The sequence below is a fragment of the Coptis chinensis genome, chromosome 2, assembly GCF_015680905.1.
Source record: "Coptis chinensis isolate HL-2020 chromosome 2, ASM1568090v1, whole genome shotgun sequence".
NCBI lineage: Eukaryota > Viridiplantae > Streptophyta > Magnoliopsida > Ranunculales > Ranunculaceae > Coptis > Coptis chinensis.
Genome location: NC_141457.1, coordinates 98739319 through 98759453, shown reverse-complemented (window position 1 = coordinate 98759453; position 20135 = coordinate 98739319). Strand labels below are relative to the sequence as shown.

The 20135-nt window shown below is 37.6% G+C and overlaps 2 protein-coding genes across 2 annotated transcripts; one reads left to right on the top strand and one right to left on the bottom strand.

Moving 5' to 3' along the window:
* The first annotated feature begins 4051 nt into the window (after positions 1 to 4051).
* LOC147519492 (zinc finger BED domain-containing protein RICESLEEPER 1-like) lies at positions 4052 to 4958 on the top strand. The gene is made up of 2 exons (XM_086594136.1): positions 4052 to 4295; positions 4402 to 4958. The coding sequence occupies exons 1-2, from the start codon at positions 4052 to 4054 to the stop codon at positions 4956 to 4958; spliced, it is 801 nt and encodes a 266-aa protein (XP_086450262.1).
* Positions 4959 to 10194: 5236 nt separating this feature from the next.
* Positions 10195 to 13175, bottom strand: LOC147519491 (serine carboxypeptidase 1-like). Its single transcript, XM_086591078.1, has 8 exons — positions 12710 to 13175; positions 12392 to 12499; positions 11936 to 12210; positions 11578 to 11820; positions 11105 to 11211; positions 10821 to 10913; positions 10633 to 10738; positions 10195 to 10538 (listed from the first exon to the last, which is right to left on the bottom strand). Exons 1-8 carry the CDS (start codon positions 13086 to 13088, stop codon positions 10395 to 10397), a joined length of 1455 nt encoding a protein of 484 aa, XP_086447204.1. The 5' UTR covers positions 13089 to 13175; the 3' UTR covers positions 10195 to 10394.
* Between the last annotated feature and the right edge of the window lie 6960 nt (positions 13176 to 20135).

Below are 20135 nucleotides of genomic sequence, written 5' to 3'. Positions count from 1 at the left end.
TCAATTTTTTTTCTTTAGAGGTTCATAGATGTAAGGTGCGTGAATCAAACATTTGGTATGGCAGATGTTATAAACCTAGAAGCACTACTCTAATTCTGTTTTTCTTTTTGTCCTAGAACTTTGACATGTTCGTTTCATTATTTATTTTTATTTCTACCATCCTTTCTTTCATCTGTCGAATATCTAATTTCCTTTTTTTTAAGGACAGAAGAATTTGACATGTTACTATGTTACTAGGTGTACGATAGCAAGTACGCAAAGTCCTGTTTTGTATCTTGCTCTGGCAACATATTTAATAATAAGTAGGGAGCGAGTTACAATCATGTGATTCTACATGGACAAAATAAAACATTTAATTGACAGTTGAACAAGATTGTACGCATTCTCTTAATTTGTCTTTAATGGCTATTTTTTTTGTTATTCAAGCTTCCCCACTACTGTTGGGTTCGTGGTAGTTAGATAACTAAAATCATGTTTCCTTGTTGATACTGGTTGGTGTTGACACATTTTTTATCTGTGGCAGCTGCAATATTTGTTAGCGTTTATGAAGAGAGAATGGATCTTCTTAGAGCTGTCATTATTGGTATTCTGGGCACTCCCTATCACGATTCACGGTGGTCTCTTCTTCTTCGATATTCTTTTCCCATCTGCCTATCCTGATGTACCACCGGTTTGCTTTTTCATTTTGTTGTATTAATTATAATATTAGTGATAGGCACGAGACTGATAAATCAAGCACTATTTGCTTCCAGTGAGTATTCTACTATTCATGTGGCCTTCGATTAAACCCAAACTTATATGATTGCGGAAAGGTCTGCCTTAGCCTTCTGAACACACGGCAAGGAAAGAAGTAAAAGCACTGGATTCCAGGGACATGCAAGGTGCTAAATGAGAAACCTTCCTTCAATGAGCACTGGATTCCAGGGACATGCAAGGTGCTAAATGAGAAACCTTCCTTCAATGAACCTGGATATTAAATGACGGCGGGTAAGAGAGATGGTGAAATGCACTCCCAGGATTACAATGAGAACATTTTATCCTTTCTTGCAAGACAATGTTGTTCACGCATAGGAGGCCACCCAAGGTAAAACTGCATCACATTTTCCGAATAATTACTTTTGTGTTTCTTAGTGATTTCGCGTGTTTAGCTATTACGATCTCTTTTCTCTATCTGCCTAAAGTTATTAAAGTTATTGATGGATTATTGAATTAGATTCTTTAGGGGCCACGGTAAACTGAAAGATAGTTGTTCCTAGTATATATATAAATCATAGTTTGAAATTTCGGAATTCCGACAAATCTAAAAACCGAAATTTATTAAATTTCGACCTCTACTACATTCGGAATTTCGAATGATTTTGAAATTTTGGATATTTCGACTCTATATTCAGAATTCTGATTTTTTGAAAAATCGAAATTTCATACAGAATTCCGGAGTTCCGTTCGGAATCACAAACTATGATATAAATAAGGAGGAGGGATACACCCACTCCATCTTGTAGCCACTCCATGCCCATTCCAAATCTCCACCACTCATCTCATTTAGATATAGCTAATTCTGCGATCTTGGGTTGATTTTAAATAAAACACTCAGGGATAAAATAGTAAATATAAAATTAAACTCAAAAATCCAGACAAAACACGAAAACAGGGATCTCGCTCCACTTTCTTCCCCGATTCTCTTTGCGCATCTCGCACCTCTAACTCTCTCTCTCTCTCTCTCTCGAAGGTGGAGTTGTTGTATCCTGCCAAGAACTGATTTCACTATGCACCAGTCTACTTACATCGCTCCAATAGCTATTTATGATATAGAGAACCCATATTTTGTGCAAAATTTCTAGTAGACTCGTGCAACCAATGGTTGCCAGATTCAAAAAGATCAAATGACGTGTAGACCAAGTGTATTCAGATCAACAAAGTATAGATCAACGAAGTGACCTTACCACGAAACAAAAAACAAAAAAAAAAATAAAGAAAATCATCGTCTTGTACAATGAAAACCCATGATTATAGAGTCGATCTGTGTAGAGAATGGTTATCTGAAAATACTCTTATTGTGTTGCACAGTCAATGTAGAATGGTTATCTGAAAATACACTTACTGTACCCAACATGTTGGATATGCTATCAACCCAAACTCAAACGAAGGGATAGGTTTTAACTTCATTTTGAAAGTGCAAAAGCCCAAAAAGATCATTGTCAAAAAATAAAAAATTCACCAACACAAAGAGCATGTTTAATCCACTAGATAGGCACTCAGGCTGAGTTAACAAAGTCACAATGCAATTACACTTTTAGATGGTATTTCCACCTTCCTAAAACTGATGCCTGAGGAAAAAACTGAAGCACTTCCCCTCTCCTCTACAATGAGTTAGCAACAGAATGAAAGAACTGTTTTGCTCCTTTTTCCACATCCATGAATCCTCCCATGCTGGGAGTAGGGCTGTCAATGGGTTTCGATAACCCGATAACCGATCCGAACCAAACCGATAAAAAATGGGTTCGGATTTGATATTTCGGGTTCGGTTCGGTAATGGATCCATTTTTCAGTTCCGATAAGCTATCGGTTTGGTTTCGGTATTTGCTTCCACCGAACCGATATTAACCCGAACCGATAGTGGTATTGTAGTAATATATGTAATTAGTTTGGTATAAGTTAAAACAAAATATGTGGCTGAGATCCACTGATGAAAAATATCTACGGCTAAGATCCAATCTTTTAGTGAGAATTTAGATCGATTGTTTCACATCCCCCTCTCCTCTCTCACTCTCTCACTCAACAAAGCCATGATTTTCTCTCTTCAATTTCTTCCAGTACTTACTACAATTTCTTCCAGTACCTGCTACAATTTCTTCCAGTACACAACAAAGCCATGATTTTCTCTCAACCTGCTATAATTTCTTCCAGTACGACTTTTCTCTCCTCAAACAAGGTATATACCCATTTAGTTTTACTTGCTTAATTTTTAACAACTCAAACATTCTCCTCTCTCACTCAAATATTTATTGCATTTGTGTTTTTTATTTTTCCATTGCAATGCTTATAAAACATATTATGTCTACTCCATCGTCGAGTGTTAGTTCTGTTGCTAAAAGTAATACTATTGTGATTGATGATGGGAAAGATGAAAACACTCAAATTTGTAAAGTTGTGCCTGCTAGGAAGTTGAGGTCTATTGTGTGGAAAGAATTTGACAAGAAAAAAGATGAGAAAGGAGTGGATAGAGCCATTTGTATGCATTGCAAAGAGAATTTTGATGGGAAAAGTGCTAATGGAACTAGTCACTTGATGTCACACTTGAAAAGATGCTCTCGTAGGGTGAAGCCAGGGTCAGGTCAAGAACAACTTGTACCACTCAAGAGAGAAGATGGAACCGCTTCTATCAAGAATCACAAATTTACTCAAGCGAGGAGTCGTCGTGATCTGTCCAAGATGGTTGTGAAACATGAATATGCTTTTCGTATGGTGGATCATCTTTATTTTAGGGAGTTTGTGCAAAACCTTCAACCTCTTTTTGACCTTCATAAGCGCAATACACTAAGGTCTGATATTACCGAACTTTTTAAAGAGGAAAAGGTTGAACTATACCGTCTATTAGAGAAGCTTCCCAGCCGAATCAGTTTGACAACTGACTTGTGGACATCTGAAAATACAAAAGATTCATATATGTGTGTAACTTGTCATTTTATTGACAATGATTGGGTTTTGAGGTCAAAGATTTTAAACTTTCTGAAGCTTCATTGTGGTCATACAGGAGAAGAATTGGCTAAAGTAATGATGAGCTGTTTACTTGATTGAAACATTGATAAAAAATTGTTTGCTATTACTCTGGACAATGACTCATCTAATGATACATTGATTGCAAGCTTGAAGGGGACTCTCAATCGAGATAGTTTGTTGATATCGGGTGGGGATTATTTTCATATACATTGTACAGCCCATATCATCAACCTTATTGTTAAAGATGGTCTAGAAGTATTAGGAAATACTTTGAAAAATATTCGAGAGTGTTGCAAGTATGTTAGGCTTACACCTCAAAAGAAAGACTAAAATGGCAGCTGCAATTAATCAAGTCAAAGTAACAACAGAAAAGTCTATTTCTCTTGATTGCAAGACTAGGTGGAATTCAACACAAGAAATGCTTGAAACTGCACTCGAGTACCAAGAAGCTTTCATGCGTTTAGACCAACGAGATGATGATTTTAAGGTGAATCCTTCGAGAGAAGAATGGGATATGGCAAGAGTTATTTGCAATTGCTTGAAAGTGTTTGCTGATTCAACAAATACTCTTTCAGGTATATAATTTAATAAGCAATTCCTTTTTTCAATTCTTTTGTAATTGGTTTATTGTTTGATATAATTAAGTGAGTAATCATGCATGTTTCTGAATGTCTACTTTAGGTAAAAAGTATCCAACTGCAGACATTTATTTCTCTGAGGTTTGTGAGATTCACTTGAGCATTTTAGAATGGCAAGACAGTCCTATATTTAGTGTGCAAGTTATGGCAGGCAAGATGATGGAGAAATTTAGTAAATACTGGTATGATTGCAGTTTGATATTGGGAGTGGCTGCTGTGTTGAATCCAGAGTTCAAGATTAGATTTATAGAGTACTACTTTGCAGATATTTACGATGAAACTTCGGCCAAGTCGCAGACAAAAAAGATTAAAGATGCCTTAGTTCATATTTTTACGACATATGATTCGCTCTCGACAAGTCAGGTGTCCATGAGTTCAAGTGGTTGTGCTAGTACACAATCGACTAGTGCAGAAAGTGTGGTTAGAAAGAAAGCTAGAAGAATGGAAAATTGGTATCCAGAAGAAGTTATTGTTGGTATACAAACAAAATCTGAGTTGGAACTTTACTTGGAGGAATCAGATTTCCACCTGTGGTGCAAGTGTATTGATTGGTGGAGGATTAACGCTCCCAAGTATCCCACTTTGTCAAGGATGGCATGAGATATTTTGAGTATTCCAGTTACCGGTTCCTTCCGTAATCGATTCAAGATCGGGGTAGAGTGTTATGTGATAAACGCACATCATTGGGGACTGACATGGTTGAAGCTCTCTTATGCACACAAAGTTGGTTGCCAACAATTCCAGTAGGTACGTATAATTAAGTTTACTATTGTAATGGATTAATAATATATTAACTTGTAAGTGTGTATATTGTAATTTATAGTTACGTAACTCGTCAGTTAATTATTTATCTCAGATTCATCTACATCATTCTCTTCAATTAGCACAAGCAGAACATATGGCAAAGAATGATGCAGTGGTAAAAACTATCAGTTGAATTAGAAAGCTTGGTATGTTTTAATTACTTAGTCTTGTGCTATTTCAATACCTCACTCGCTCTCGCGTGAAGGAGTCTCATGAAAGGTATTACCAGTCCTGCTAAAGGCTTGCGTTTGGCATTGTGGAGAAAAACTGAGTCTGTACAGAGGGTGAAAAGGATATATACTCCATACTGGAACTATAGTTTTTTATATTAAAGTAGATTATGTTAAATTGGTCAGCATATGTTATCCACGGAAAGTCTGTTGGTGGTTTGATTGTAATACACAAATAACCCAGCCCATTTATTATTCTTTACTTCTTTCTCTTTTCTGGGTTGATGTCATTTGAACATATGCTAACATTTTGGGGTTGCTTTATTTTGGCAGGATTTATTTTGCTAAAGCTTACTTTGAGAGTTTGCTGGATGTGATAAGTAGATGCAAAGATATGCAAAAAAAATCTCTTGATTTTGGGTAGTTAGATTTGGCAGGAGATGATTTGCATGGAAGCTTTATGAGATTTTGGTGGATGTGATATATGTAAAAGATCTTGAATTTTTGCTGGAAGTATATGTAAAAGATCTTAAATTTTCTTTTGGTCCCTTATTTAGTTATTTTGTACTACTTATCAGATCTTTAATATTTGATCCTAATTAGCAGTTCGGGTTGGTTCGGTTTCGGATTCACTAAATTCTTATTGGTTCGGATCGGATTCGGATTCATTAAATTTTTATCGGTTCGGATCGGTTTCGGATTCACTAAATTTTTATCGGTTCAGGTTCAGATTTGAGAGAATCCGATCCAAACCGATCCATTGACACCCCTAGCTGGGAGGATCACCGCATCAAAAGTCCATCCACTTCTTCAATTTGTTACCACCAGCAGAACATCAATAGTGGAAATGAAGCTAAACTTACAGCCAAAACCAAGAGTATCATGTCTGAAAAAATCTATTCCCATAGAAGTACGTATTACACATGATTCTTTAGACGACATGCAAGTCAACGCGTCTGACACAAAAATTTCCAATACACTCACAAGTCACAATCATCCATAGCAGAACTTGTGTTTATAGATATGATATAGGGGGTGGGGCATGATGGAGGCATGCTCCAACCTACCACAATTTATTTGCAAAATTCATGCCGAAGAGATTGTAGGACTCTTAGGTATCCCAAACCACTAGTTGAAAAGCATATCAAACATTAACAAAAAGAAAGATTGATGTAATGCACAATACAGAGCAAGAAACATAGGAAAATGAAGAAATAGCGTCACCAAGAAAAATAATAACCCACTAAAATAGCTATTTGTATAATTATCATTCGAGAGAGAGAGAGAGAGAGAGAGAGAGAGAGAGAGAGAGAGAGAGAGAGTTCCCCAATCGGGTTTGGTTGAGGGAGCCGAGAGAGGGGGGAGAATTTCGGGGAAGAAGAAGGTGGAGCCAAGAGAAAATTGGATTTTTGTTTTGTTTAATTCAAAATGACGAATTTACTCCTCCCACTTAGTTTTAAATTTAGAGCAAAATATGATGGTTAGATCTAGTGAGATCAATGGCCCATGAATGGAGTGGGCATGGAGTGGCTCTATCCCTCCCCATATATAAATCTAAAACTATAGGGTTAGAACTTAGAGCATATTTTAAAATTGCTTGCCTTAACTTTTGACAATTAAGATCTCATTTCCAACACATTGGTCAGCTCTGGTTTCAACTTTCAACCTGTGCTTAAGCAGCTTGGGCAGTAATGATACACATGCCTACTAATTTGAATAGCGGGGAGTGCGTGGGTGGTAGTTTAAAAAAAACTATGATTTAAAAAATATGCAATGTGGAATTTTTCACACTTTTCCAAGAAAACTGTGATTTGAAAAGAGAGTGGGGGATTCAAAATTAGAAGAAAAAAAACATAATTAATACAATCCAAAGAAAAGAGATGAAAAACATATTCCTTGCAAAGAACTTTCAAAGAAGAATTTAAGAAATAAAAAAAAGAAATGAAGAGAGTTATAGAGAAAGAATGGAGGAAGGGAGGAGGGACAGAGGAATGATATAAAGTTTATATACAAAACATTCTAAAGCTTATTTTATAAGAAAAAAAAAATGTAAACTTAGACAAAGAAGAAAAAATAATAATAGAGACTATATATTGAAAAACATTAAAATTGCTTCTGAAACATAACAGATTATTGAAAGAGAACTTTGGGGCTATTAATTTGACAACCATTATTACTAGAAAGAATTATGTTCTTAAAATCAGTTCTAACATAAATATTTTTGAGATAATCTTTTATGAAATAAATGATACCAAACAATCAAATACAAATCAATTTTTTATTTTACGACTAAACCAAAAATGAAAACAAAAATTGCAAAAAACCAAAAAAAATTAAAATATGGTAACTTGTTATAGAGGACAACTCTATAAATTTTGTTTCTCATTCTGTAAGATACTTTTTTTTTTGTTTGTGTTTTAATGAATTATTTCATTTTGAGAATGAGATAATGGTTTCTAAAAAAATTTACCAAACAATTTTTTTTCAAGTGTAAAAACAATTATGAGACTCATAATAGATTATATGTCATAAAATGGATTACCTTAATCGTTGCCAAATGGCCCCTTTATGTGAAATATGCAGGCATGTGATTGGTCATCACAGTAACCAAATGATGTCGACACTAAGAGAATTACTCATATAAACAAAACAAAGACAATGGTATGTACGTAACGGATGATTGCCTAGTCCTAAATTTATTTACATTATGTAACAATCATCTCCAAGATGATGAAGTTGTGTCTGCATATTCACTCGCCCCAATCATCTTTGTTGCCCTCTCTATATATCTTTATTCTAATCTCATAAACAGTGAGATATATAATTACTGCAAAATTCCCTTTCAGCAATCAAAACACACTCTAAAAAGTTAAAAGTGAAATTTAGTGTTTCATCGAGGATAATGAGACTTTCTTACCAAATCACAATTTGACATAAAGAAGCACAAGCGTAAGAAAAACAAACAACTTGCCAACATTGAAGTGTTCTCTCCCCTCTTCACTATGTAGTAATAGTAATCGTGAAAAGTTCGAACTATGAAAAACATGGAAAACTTGGCTACAATAAATATATATGTCATTAACAACAACATGCATCACCACACAAATACATTCTATTGTGTTCAATTGATACGAACTCCTTATATGAAAACCTAGCTTTGATCAATTTTCTCAAAAAAATCAACCAATGAAACCCTAATTTGTGTCTAAACAAAAAAATAAATCCTAGGTTCAATTTTGCATAATAAACAACAATAATAAGAAGTTGGACATGCAATGAAACCATACAACTCTAATTCAAGTAGTCTAACCAAACAAACACTAATTTTCATAATAAAGAACCGGTAGAAATTGGAAGTTATATAGAGTTTGGTGGTCGGTTGATTTGGAAACTTGGGAATGAAGTATGATCTAAAGGATCCAGCTGTCACGGTAACAACTCTATATAGTACATGGACAGACTATGCTATACAAGCCGCCTTTTGGTTTTTCTAGTGGACTTTTTACGGTCTTGGGCCTCGGGCTCGTTTTTAGGCTTGGGCTTCAAGATCTTAGCCCAATAGGGTTTCAAAACAAGAAACGTTTGGGCTAAAGCTCTGGTCTCCTTTTGGTCTTTTAGCCAGCCTTTTAGGCCTAAAGTTGATCTTCAGAGGTTCGATTAATTTCCCGATGCAATAACGATAACTAGCTTCATCGAAAAAATGGAATTTAGATAATTTTGTCAAACTGAAAAAGTCCCAGGAGATTCCTTTGTGAATACAGTCGTGTGCTATAAGTATATAAGTATATTTATGTGAACTAGGGATTGTTTGTTATTTTTGAATTCAACATTCACAGCCTCTTCAACTTAAGTTTTAAGCATTCAGAGTCTTCAAATTTGTTTGTTTTTTTTAAATAGTTTAAGCATTCAGTGGTACTTTCAGCATTTAGCATTCAGCATTCAGACCAAAGTTTCTCTAAATGCTGAATTCTAATACTTAAAACGAAAAAGTCCCTTCTTGCCTTTTCTTAAGAACCCAATCTCTCATGAATGCTGAATTATAATACTTAAAACGAAAAAGTCCTTTCTTACCCTTTCTTAAGAACTCATCTACTTTCTTATCTTGACCTTTATGGCTTCAAAATAGGTTCTTCAAAATTTGACGTTGGTGTCACGGTTTTTTTTTTTTTTATTTTTTTGGGTAAATGATATCCACTTTATTAAAAATAGAATTATATATATACTAGTCTCTTTTGTATGTGTCTTCGCCACGTTAACAATTTCTGATTTTATTTTATTTTTCATTAATTTCTGGACGTGAAACTACCATTTTACCCCTGCAAAAGACAAAATAAAAAAAATAAAACAAACAAATGGCATGAGCTGTAATATTTGTGTTTGGAAAAGGGTAAAATTGGAAAAAAAAATTAATGGCGTGATGAATTCACTGTTGAAGCCCTCGTTTTCTTTAAAGAAGTTAGATATTCTAAAAGTAAACAAAATCCGTAAAAATATATTTGTGAAAACATATTTTAAATAAATTTATTTATCATTTTTTTTCTTCAATAATATCTCCCCTCCTCAAATATAATATATATTTTGTTTTACAAGAAATCAAGTTAGTGTTTAAAATAGATAGCATGAATAAAATTGTCCGAATGATTTATATTCAACCTTCAGAGCCAGGTTATTCTAACAGAAAACAAACATGTTTTTCAGAATTTAACAATCAACATTTAGCATTCAGAGAATGAGTCAGCATTCAGAGGCTCAGAAAAACAAACGAAACTTTTTTTTTTTCAGGGGTGTGCCCAAAATGTAAAATTATCCATTGTAATCTCACTCGATCAACAATTTACCAACGCACAAACTTCCCTAGTTGGTTTTTTCTCTCCTAGCTCAAATTTGTTTTACTTTTCAATATATGAAGATTCAATGAAGGTAATCATTGGTTAAGTAGGACATATTGTTCAGGACATGAAACAAAACACATAAAGTGGTCAATGTAATAAAAAAGAATATGAAATTCGTTTTTATTGATTTTGGAGGAAGCGGAATGGAGAATCCATTGGTATTTCTGGTATCAGCTCGAAGGAGGAAGTTTTCCTTGAAGGAATGATGAGATCATGGTGAGTGCACGTTCAGGTTGGTAGCTCGGAACAAGATGTCCAGCTCCTCTTACCGTTGCAAATATTAAACCTTTGTATTCAACTACATATCCTCCAACCTGCGATGCCAAAATAAATTAAGATCAATTCCAACGTAATACCATGTCCTTAGATCGAGTAATATATTAATCATAAGCTAGCCATATAGCTCACCTCTTCGTTAGTGTACCATGGACGCCATTCCGTCTCAATGGGAAGCTTGAAGGTATCGATTGAGTATCTTGAGGATGTAACTGGAACGCGCCCATCCATATCTCCACTGCGAAGTGATCACTTTATAAGGTGTATCCTAAAGTCGCAGTTCTTAACATTTAGAAAGAAGTAGGGAATTTTGAACTTGCCTATATATCCAAATACTAATGTTGTTTGTCATCATTAGCCACTTAATTGTTGGTAGGATTGTAGTCGGGCTGTCGTTCCAGTGTATTTGCCAACTGCACAAAATTTACATTAAAAGTGGAGTTGGTAATTTATCTTTTGTGATCAATAATAATATATTGAAGGCATTAGAGGTTTAAGATTAGTAGCTTGATCTCTTGTCGATGTTTGTCTAGCAACAAAAGGACTAGCTAGCAGATTGAGTCGCGCGCACAGAGACATAAGTTGAAAACAATGTAGTGAATACCTGCAAGGGGACCATGTTGTGAGATTTGCATGAAAAGCCTTTTGCACCTCTGGAAGATTCAAATAAGAGTACACATAACCGTCGATGCATGGATCAAAACTGTGAACCTGGTTCAGGCCAATTCAACGTCAGTTCTATTAAATTTAGCACAATCAGCACTGAAATTTCGACTTACCACTTCCGTCACTGGATGATAGTCTTAATTAGCAACCACTGCAGTTAGTTTGAAATTGCTGCCGGCATGGTGGTACAGATTGATATTATGATGCTCCATTTTTATCGATACATAATTACTCTTTACTGATCCGTATAAAAGTTCTCTGGACTTTGGTTTAAATAATCAATTGTTTGCTTATTCTATGCCAATTTTGAAATAATTGATGGGTTTTGAGGATAATCGAGTTTGAATCCGTTACTATTTTTATGGTAGTACAGCACTACTTTGACACAATGGTAAAAAACATGTAACTTACCGATCCATTTGAGCCATTGTTGTCACTATCATGACAGAGCGGAGCATATAAGTTGTAAATATCAATATTTCCCATTTCTTGATCACTTTGGCCTAGTGCATTCAAACACTCGTCGCTTGAAATATTTGTATTGCAATGCTTATGGATTGCCATATTGGTTTCATCTGAATTGAAAGCATGCGTCCAGTAATAATCATACATGCCCAATGTATTAGTATAGTCATCGATCCAAGCATTACCAATCTGAACGAATAAATTAAAATTTGAGTGCATCAGATGATATTTACCAATCACAAAGAATAACTGCGTGGTTCTAATTACGACAAAAGTTGTATTCTGAGATTAGTTATGAACATACAGCAATGCCTTTGAGATTGATGACAGTCTGATTGGTGTTTCTGTTGTTGACCAGGATTGTGTATGCAAGCTGAGGTACATAATGACCACTATAACTCTCACCAGTTAGAAAGAAATCTCTGGTCCTATACTGGGGGAACCTCTCAAGCCAATTCACCAGGAAAATGTAAGCATCTTCAGCGGTATTCTTATCTCCGCTCTTATCGTAGTCAGAGGACGTGTTTGAGTAGGAGAATCCAACTCCAGCTGGGGACTCTAGGAAGATCACATTTGCCACTGCAGAGTTTTCAAACGTGTTTGAGTAAGACCTCGCTGTGCTACTCTGCTTATTGTATATTTATTTTAAGAGATTGCTGACCTACGCTTTATGGTGTCCAAAAAAGTCAAAATTATTGATGTCATATGTGAGCAACCCCATATGATTATGACAACGATGCGCTTGAAATTTTGTGCTTACCATTGTTCCAAGCGTAGTCATTTCGAAAGAGTGTTTTCTCGTTACTATTGACTCTGAAGGGCCCCAATTCCTCCATAGCCCCATATCCTAAGGAAGAACATCCTGGCCCTGCACAACCAGACCCAATCAACTAATTATGAAAAAAGACATAATGTACGTAGTTTTTATGTTTGTTCTTTATTATACTTTAGAAAGACGCCCTTCGGTGAGGGTTGCAATACTGCAATGTTCTATAATTAGTGCACAGTAATAACTAGATATTACATTCAATTATTTCTTGGATTTAATTGTTCATGGGAAAATGGATATGCATATTACCTCCATTGAGCCATAACACTAAAGGATTTTCTGAAGAGTTTTCAGGCGACTCTACAAAGTAATAAAACAGTGATCTTCCTGCTTTAGGATCCACTGTTACATAACCTGAGTACTGATCAAAATTCACTCCTTCAGGTTGCCCTGGCAATGCATCAATCTTATCGGCTTCCATCAACCCATCTTGCGGACCAATGTATACTGGCAAGTAGTCACTGCTGGTTTCAATTTCTGGCCATGCATCGCCACTTGGAGAATTGTGTGATTTTCGCGATTTGATCAATTTATCAAGGTAAGTAATCTGATTGGCGTGATTATCACTAGGGAAGGTTAAGAGGCAACTAGAAAAGAGTAACCATGTGAACAATGTGGACCTCATCATTCTCTCTTGTAACCTTTCTTGACTTCTTGTTACTTTGAGCAATTACCTAGAAATGAAGAGCTTTTGTAAATTTGAGGAAGGGGTTGGAGATGAGGGACGACATTATCAAGAATGATTTGCATTATTTAATTTGTTGTTTCGAGTTTTTTTGGATTACAAATTTACAAGTACACAACATTTCTTTGAAACCATAAATGATTTGTAACCATCCATCATCAGAAAACAACAAGCGGACGGCTCAGGAATAACAGTTACCGACTGCCAATCTATTTTTTACCCCCAGTAAAAAAGTTGAAAGTAAGGGGGGCGTTTAAGACGCTGGTTTTTGAAGCTGATTCAAATCACATTATTATTAGAACTTAATCAATCGGTCGTCTTGGATTAAAAAATTATATCTTTGATATTGTAAAGAAAATTTGAGTTTTTTTTTTTTGACATAGAGAAAAACAACGTGTGTTTTGAGAATAATAACTTCGTAAGAGTCTCTGCTCGCAAATCACAATATAAAGATCTTGGTTCGTTCCTGTTGCACCCTGAACTCTTACCGTGGAACCCTCAGGTCCTCTTATGATTTGGTTGTACCTCTTGGGTTGCATACGTATCCCTTTCAGGAATCAAGTCATCGTAGTTTATTCTCTTCTCTCTTTACCCTCCTCCTCCCCTCATATGAGCTGCCTCCTCCCCTTTTCTTTCTCCTCCCCCTTTTCCTTTCTCCCCTCCTTTAGGTTTACCTCATGGGCTATACCTATATGATTACATTTGCCCCCTCTCAGTTTGGCGGCAATGAGGACTGGAGAAGTCCTTGAACTTCCTTGTCTCTCTCTTTGAACTCTAGATATCTACAGTATCCTGAGACTGTATGCAGTCTTCTTCTCCTCAGGACGTTTCGTATCCATGTACTTTGCTACTGGATCGTATCTCTGTGAAGTACTCAGCCCCTATTCTCTTTGTCCGTGAACTCTTGAACTTTGCGCTCTCATCTTTCTTGACCCTGTGACTTTGTTGGCCGCGAACTATATTATAATCCTCTACTCATCTCACTCTTCCTTCATCACTACTTACCCGAGTTCTCCAACCTCAGCCGATAAACTATATGTATGTCAGATCTCTGTAGGTTTCTGTTATATGTATGTGCACTACATCTCTTCTAACCTCTTTCCTTGATTGTGCTTTTTATAACATATCTAACTTCCACAGCCTCAATACCCCTTCTACATAATTAATTTGCCACCATATTATTCTCGAGTGTGCTCATGCATCTCCTTTGTGATTTGGAATATGTTTTCTATGGCTACCCCTTGTACTTTCGTGGATGAGTCTCGATCGGCGTATCCTTATTAGTCTTCATCCTTTCGCTCACATATCCGCAAATGGTTTCTTCCCATGCATTCTCATTTGTAAAACCCAACATCATATCCGCGAAGGGCCTCATTCCCTTCGCTCTCACTCTTCAAACTCAATCCTTATGCTTGCGAAGTGTCTCAACCCCGCCGTCAGCACTCATTCATTGAACTCACTACCATCTCCGCATCCCCTACTCTCTGGCTCTTCAAACTCCACCATCATGCCTGCGAAGTGTCTCAACCCCGCTATCAAGTCTCCTTTATATAACTCATTACCATGTTCGCGACGTGTCTCAACCCAGCCCACAGCTCTCCTTCATAGAACTCGCTACTATGCCCGCAGAGGATCTATTCCTTTTCGCTCTCACTCTTCAAACTCGATACCACGCACGTGATGTGTCTCAACTCAGCCATCAGCTCTCCTTCACAGAACTCACTACCATCTCCGTGAAGGGTCTCATCCCCTTCGCTCTCACTCTTCAACCTCCATCATCATGCCCGCGAAGTGTCTCAGCCCCCTATTAACTCTCATTTATATAACTCACTACCATGTATGTGACGTGTCTCAACCCAGCCAACAACTCTCCTTCATAGAACTCACTACTACTCCCGCGGAGTGTCTCAACTCAACCATAAGCTCTCTTTCATAAAACTCACTACCATCTCTGCGAAAGGTCTCATCCCATTCACTCTCATTCCTCAAACTCAACATTGCATGTCCATGAAGGGTCTCAGCCCCTCCATAGAATGTGGTCTTCTGAAATACGATATTGGAAATTTGATCAAACTCTGTAAAAAATATCCAGTAGCATCTCATTTGGATAGCCCCACGGCATATCCGCGAAGGGTCTTCTTGAATCCCTCCGCTCTCCTTCATAATGCACATCTGAGAACAGCTCAGCCTGCCCCATGTTTGATTTGGACACAAGCTTGGGTCCGCGAAGGGCTCAATCCCCCCGCACTCATTCGGATAGCCTCACAACATACCCGCGAATGGTTTCTTCCCTTCGCTCTCACTCTTCAAACTCAATCCTTATTCCTGCAAAATGTCTCAACCCAGCTATCAACTCTCATTTACAAAACTTACTACCATGTCCGCGGAGTGTCTCACCTCAGCCACCATCTCTCCTTCATAGAACTCACTACCATGTCCGCGGAGTGTCTCGTCCCCTTCGTTTCTCTTTCGTAGAACTCAGCATTGTATCCGCAAGGGTCGCATCCCCTCCGCTCTCATTCGGAAAGCTCAAAGCATATCCAGGGACAGCTCAGCTTGCCCCCATGTCCGCGGAGTGTCTAACCTCAGCCACTATTTCTCTTTCATAGAATTCACTACCATCTCCGTGAAAGGTCTCATCCCCTTTATTCTCACTCTTTTTAATCCGCACCATGCGAGCAAAATGTCTCAGCCCATCTACTATCGTTCACAAAACTCAATAACGTATCCGCGAATGGTCTCATCCCCTTCACACTTACTCCTACAACTCAACATCATGTCCACGAAATGTCTCAACCCCCTTGCTCTTATTTGTAAAACTCACCATCATGTCCGCCAAGGATCTCATCTCATCCGTTCCTCTTTCACAGACCTCATCATTGTATCCGCGAAGGGTCCCATCCCCTCCATTCTCATTTGTATACCTCAATAGTATATCCGCGAAGGGTCTCAACCCTTTCTATTTGGCGCTCTGTAAAACTCCACATCATGTCCGCGATGGGTCTCATCCCCCCTGCTCTTTGGCTTAGAGGCAACTCATTTTGCTCTAAGCTTGATTTGATTCGGACACTGCGGTCCACGAAGGGCTCATCCCCCCTGCTTTCTGGCTTAGAGGCAACTCATTTTGCCTCAAGCTTGATTCGGACACTGTGGTTCACAAAGGCTCATTCACAAAGGGCTCAACCCCAACTCTATCTCTACCCACACAAGAGTAGACCAAGTATCAACTCTATCTACATGACAAATGTAACATTAAAAGTGTACATGTATGTAACTTAGTGCAAAGATATCATGCCATTAATATGAACTGTAAGTCACAACTACATAGAGATACCAGTAGACTCTAAGGTTCCCCATATAACTAGTACGGGGCTCAACCCCGGTCTTACTCAATGTTATATCATGCAATAAATATTTAATGCATAAAGTACGTAAGCTCTTTGATGGCAATATAATGTATGTAAACTGTAGTAAATGAGGTGAGATGGATCCATATCTCAATACCAACTCAATCTCAACTCTGTTCTGCGGTATCGCATGTCTTTCTCCTTCTCTGTAAACCTAAAACTTTCATGTAACTCCCACAATGACATTCGACCCAAAATTTAAGCAAAGCGGTGAACTTAACACAAGCAAGCAAATGAAGTCATGATACTCAAGCTTAACATGCTTGTGAGGATATTAAAAAGGGTTAGTGCACATACCTTACCCCCAGAGCGGAAGTACTAATCTCGAAAGGGACACAAAATTCACCTTTGTATCAACGAAGCAATGTTAGATTATAAAGTTCTTCCTATGCTGGCACTAGCAGGCGTCATGATGAAGTGAAACACTTGCCCCATTGTAGCATATGCTTGACTAAGAACAGTGATACCACGATTTGGTTCACCATACTCCCAAGTCTTCTAAACGTATCATCGAACACCTTTCGTTCAATTACTCAAACAATGGTGCCCGACACCCCGTTGGTATTTACAATGAACAGTATCAACATCACGACTAACTACTTATTTTGTCGAATAACATAAATGTCCACCCTTTCGCCGCCATCTGATCTCGAGATCCGTGCCTCGTCTCTGACTCCCTCTGGCACCTAGTTCATGTTGCTTAAGCTAGGAAGTGACACTTACGCTGCCAGGAGTTAAGGGTGATTGGGTACAGAGAATATATAGCCAATGGTTGGTTGTACGTCTCCTTATACAATTCATCTTCTCCCATGAATTTTGTCAAACATCATTGATACCTCTACATCAAAGTGACTTTGTTCACTAAAGAAGGTGTCCAGATGTGAGACTCCTTTATTCATTGAGCAATTTGTCTCTTATAAAACACGGTCATGTGCATCCAATATACGCACGCCAATCAAGTTTAAGCCCACACCCTTCACCACCAATTCCCACACTCCACACTCGATCCCCTTAAAATGATAAGGGCCCAGCCCACAGCAACTTAAGAATCGGCCCTAGAAGAAAACCCAGCCCAACTGCCTAAAACGGTTACTCAACATCTGAGAGCACTGGATCGCAGTCTTTTTCTCCTTCCTCAACAGCTTCCGCCACCACCCAATCGGTCACCACCGAATCAGCCACCACCCAATCGGTCACCACCGAATCAGCCACCACCCACTACCAATCACTCGGTTTTCACCACCACTGAAAACCCTATAACTTTAATGAAATCAACATCCCCATTGATACACTCGGTTTTCATCACCATTGATAGTTGATGGAAAAGCGCTAAGTCTCGATCTCCTTCATCACCAAAAACCCGAACCAAACTAAGAACCAACATTAAAACAGACCCAAGTGATTGCAACCTATCCAACAGTACCCAACCAACCATCGTCTTCAGTAATCTCGACCCAACCCCCAATATCCGAACAACCTTGTACACATTACCAACCGAATCAAACCCAATGTAAGATGATGATGTACTGCGGAACTACTCAACTCTTTAGTAGCTTTTTCTCATAGTTCATTTGATGATGCTGTGGAATTATCGAGACAATGTAAGATGAAATTTCTGTGCAGTTGTTTGGAAATGATAGCATGCGTATAGAGGAAGCTGATCCTTCCCTTCTCGTTCGTATAATCATCGATGAATGTATTGCCTACTTGTAGCAACACGACAAACTTGTCTTTGTACCTTAATTGATAATTTACACACACATTTATATACCTATTTTTAACACTTATTGAAAGTCTTACTACTATTCCTCGTAGGTTAATGACCATCTTCTTTTCTCTCTTAACTTTCTTTTTGATTAGCTATAATAAAATTTCACAAATTTGTTTCCTTGTTTTTTTATTAGAATCAATTTCGCAAGTTGTGGGACATAATGCCCTGCATAGCTCTCGCCTATCACGAAGAAATCTCTATTCTTGTACTCAGGAAACCTCTTTTACCAGTTGACAAGAAACGTATAAGCATCCTTAGCACCAAGGGCAGACCCACAGGGGGGAGCAGGGGCCACTGCCTCCCCTTAAATTTTGATAAAAAAATATATAGTAGTGTAGAGAAGGAGATGGATGTTTGCAAGCGGGTAGAGATGATAGTGTTTGGATCGCCCAGATCCATCTTCATTTCTTATGCCTGAAACATGTTGGGCTTATAACAAATTTTGGGTTTGGGTATGTTGACATTTTTTGTTTATTTTATGTTGTAACCTATTGGGATTTTTGGCCTCCCTCGATAGAATTCCTAGCTACGCCCCTGCTGAGCAGTATCTCTACTCAATTTGTATTCCGCAGTTAAATTCGAATACGAAAACCCAGCACCGGCTGGAGACTCGAGAAATAGGATATTTCCTTCTGCAAAGTATGTTAAAACTGATTGATCAATATTAATAACATATTGAAATTAACGCACACGTACATACAATGTAGAATGATCACTCACTCTTGTTCCATGCATATTGATTTCTCTTCAGTGTTTTTCCATCTTCTTTCACTTTAAATGGGCCTACTTCCGTCATTGCTCCTACTCCGAATGAAGAACACCCAGGTCCTATTCATAACATAAAATGAAGACCATTATTGCTTATAAAACGATATAATCCACAATTACATTGGCAAATAGTATATAGATTTCATGTAGTAGTACATGATGAGCCATTGTATTATATTCTTCAGTTTAAGGTGAGATTTTTACCGCCATTAAGCCATAAGACGAGGGGTTTCGTGGAAGGGTTTATCAGTAGATTCAACAAAATAATAGAAAAGCGCTCGTCCCACTTCACCATCTAATACAGTCACGTAGCCTGAGTATTGATTGAACTTTCCATTAGGTTGTCCCGGCAATCTCTCAATTCTATCGCCTTCCTTCAGCCCTCCGTGTGGTTCGACATTGCACATGATAAGGTTTCTTCTTATATTTTTCCATTAATTTATCCAATTTTTCATCTGTTTTCCCATCCTTCACGTCAACACCTCCTGCATTTCCCCCCGCATCAGTTGATCCAATGCCATTACCACCCGATGATGCTTTTGAGTATATGCTCATCATTCTTTTCATTTGAAGCTTACGTAATTTACCTAAGGGATCATATCCTTGTCCTCCATTACTTTGAACAAGAGCTATGTAGCACGACAATACACGGGCGGCAAGGAGGAATGTTGTCCGCCTCGCCATTATCGCGCTAATCAATTTGATGGATTGACTAATAAGATGTATTGAAAAAATAAATGCAATACTTATAGAGAAAAATGTAAATTGTGTTCTTCCATCTATTGTGGATAAAAACAGTTGATTGATCAGTTAATTGGTATCTGGCAAGTGTGAAAAATGGGTAGAATTACATCACACATTTGCTTAATTTTGGATTTTTTGTTGACTTCATAGATATATTCTGGTACTGCCACAGCGATAAAATGTGTCTATATGTACAGAAATCTACACGGGCTTTTCTATTTTCATTTTGTATATTGAGGCAGAGACATTTGTATGTGCTTCACAGTTCACACTCAGTCTCGTGATATGCTTTTGTCCTGA

Excerpts from the sequence above, each read along its gene's own strand:
- LOC147519492 (XM_086594136.1), top strand. The coding sequence starts at position 4,052 with ATGGCAGCTGCAATTAATCAAGTCAAAGTAACAACAGAAAAGTCTATT. Across the intron at positions 4,296-4,401 it reads TTCAACAAATACTCTTTCAG|GTAAAAAGTATCCAACTGCA; the intron begins GTATATAATTTA and ends TGTCTACTTTAG.
- LOC147519491 (XM_086591078.1), bottom strand. The coding sequence starts at position 13,088 with ATGATGAGGTCCACATTGTTCACATGGTTACTCTTTTCTAGTTGCCTC. Across the intron at positions 11,212-11,577 it reads ACAATGGCTCAAATGGATCG|GTTCACAGTTTTGATCCATG; the intron begins GTAAGTTACATG and ends GGCCTGAACCAG. Across the intron at positions 10,914-11,104 it reads ACAACATGGTCCCCTTGCAG|TTGGCAAATACACTGGAACG; the intron begins GTATTCACTACA and ends AATTTTGTGCAG.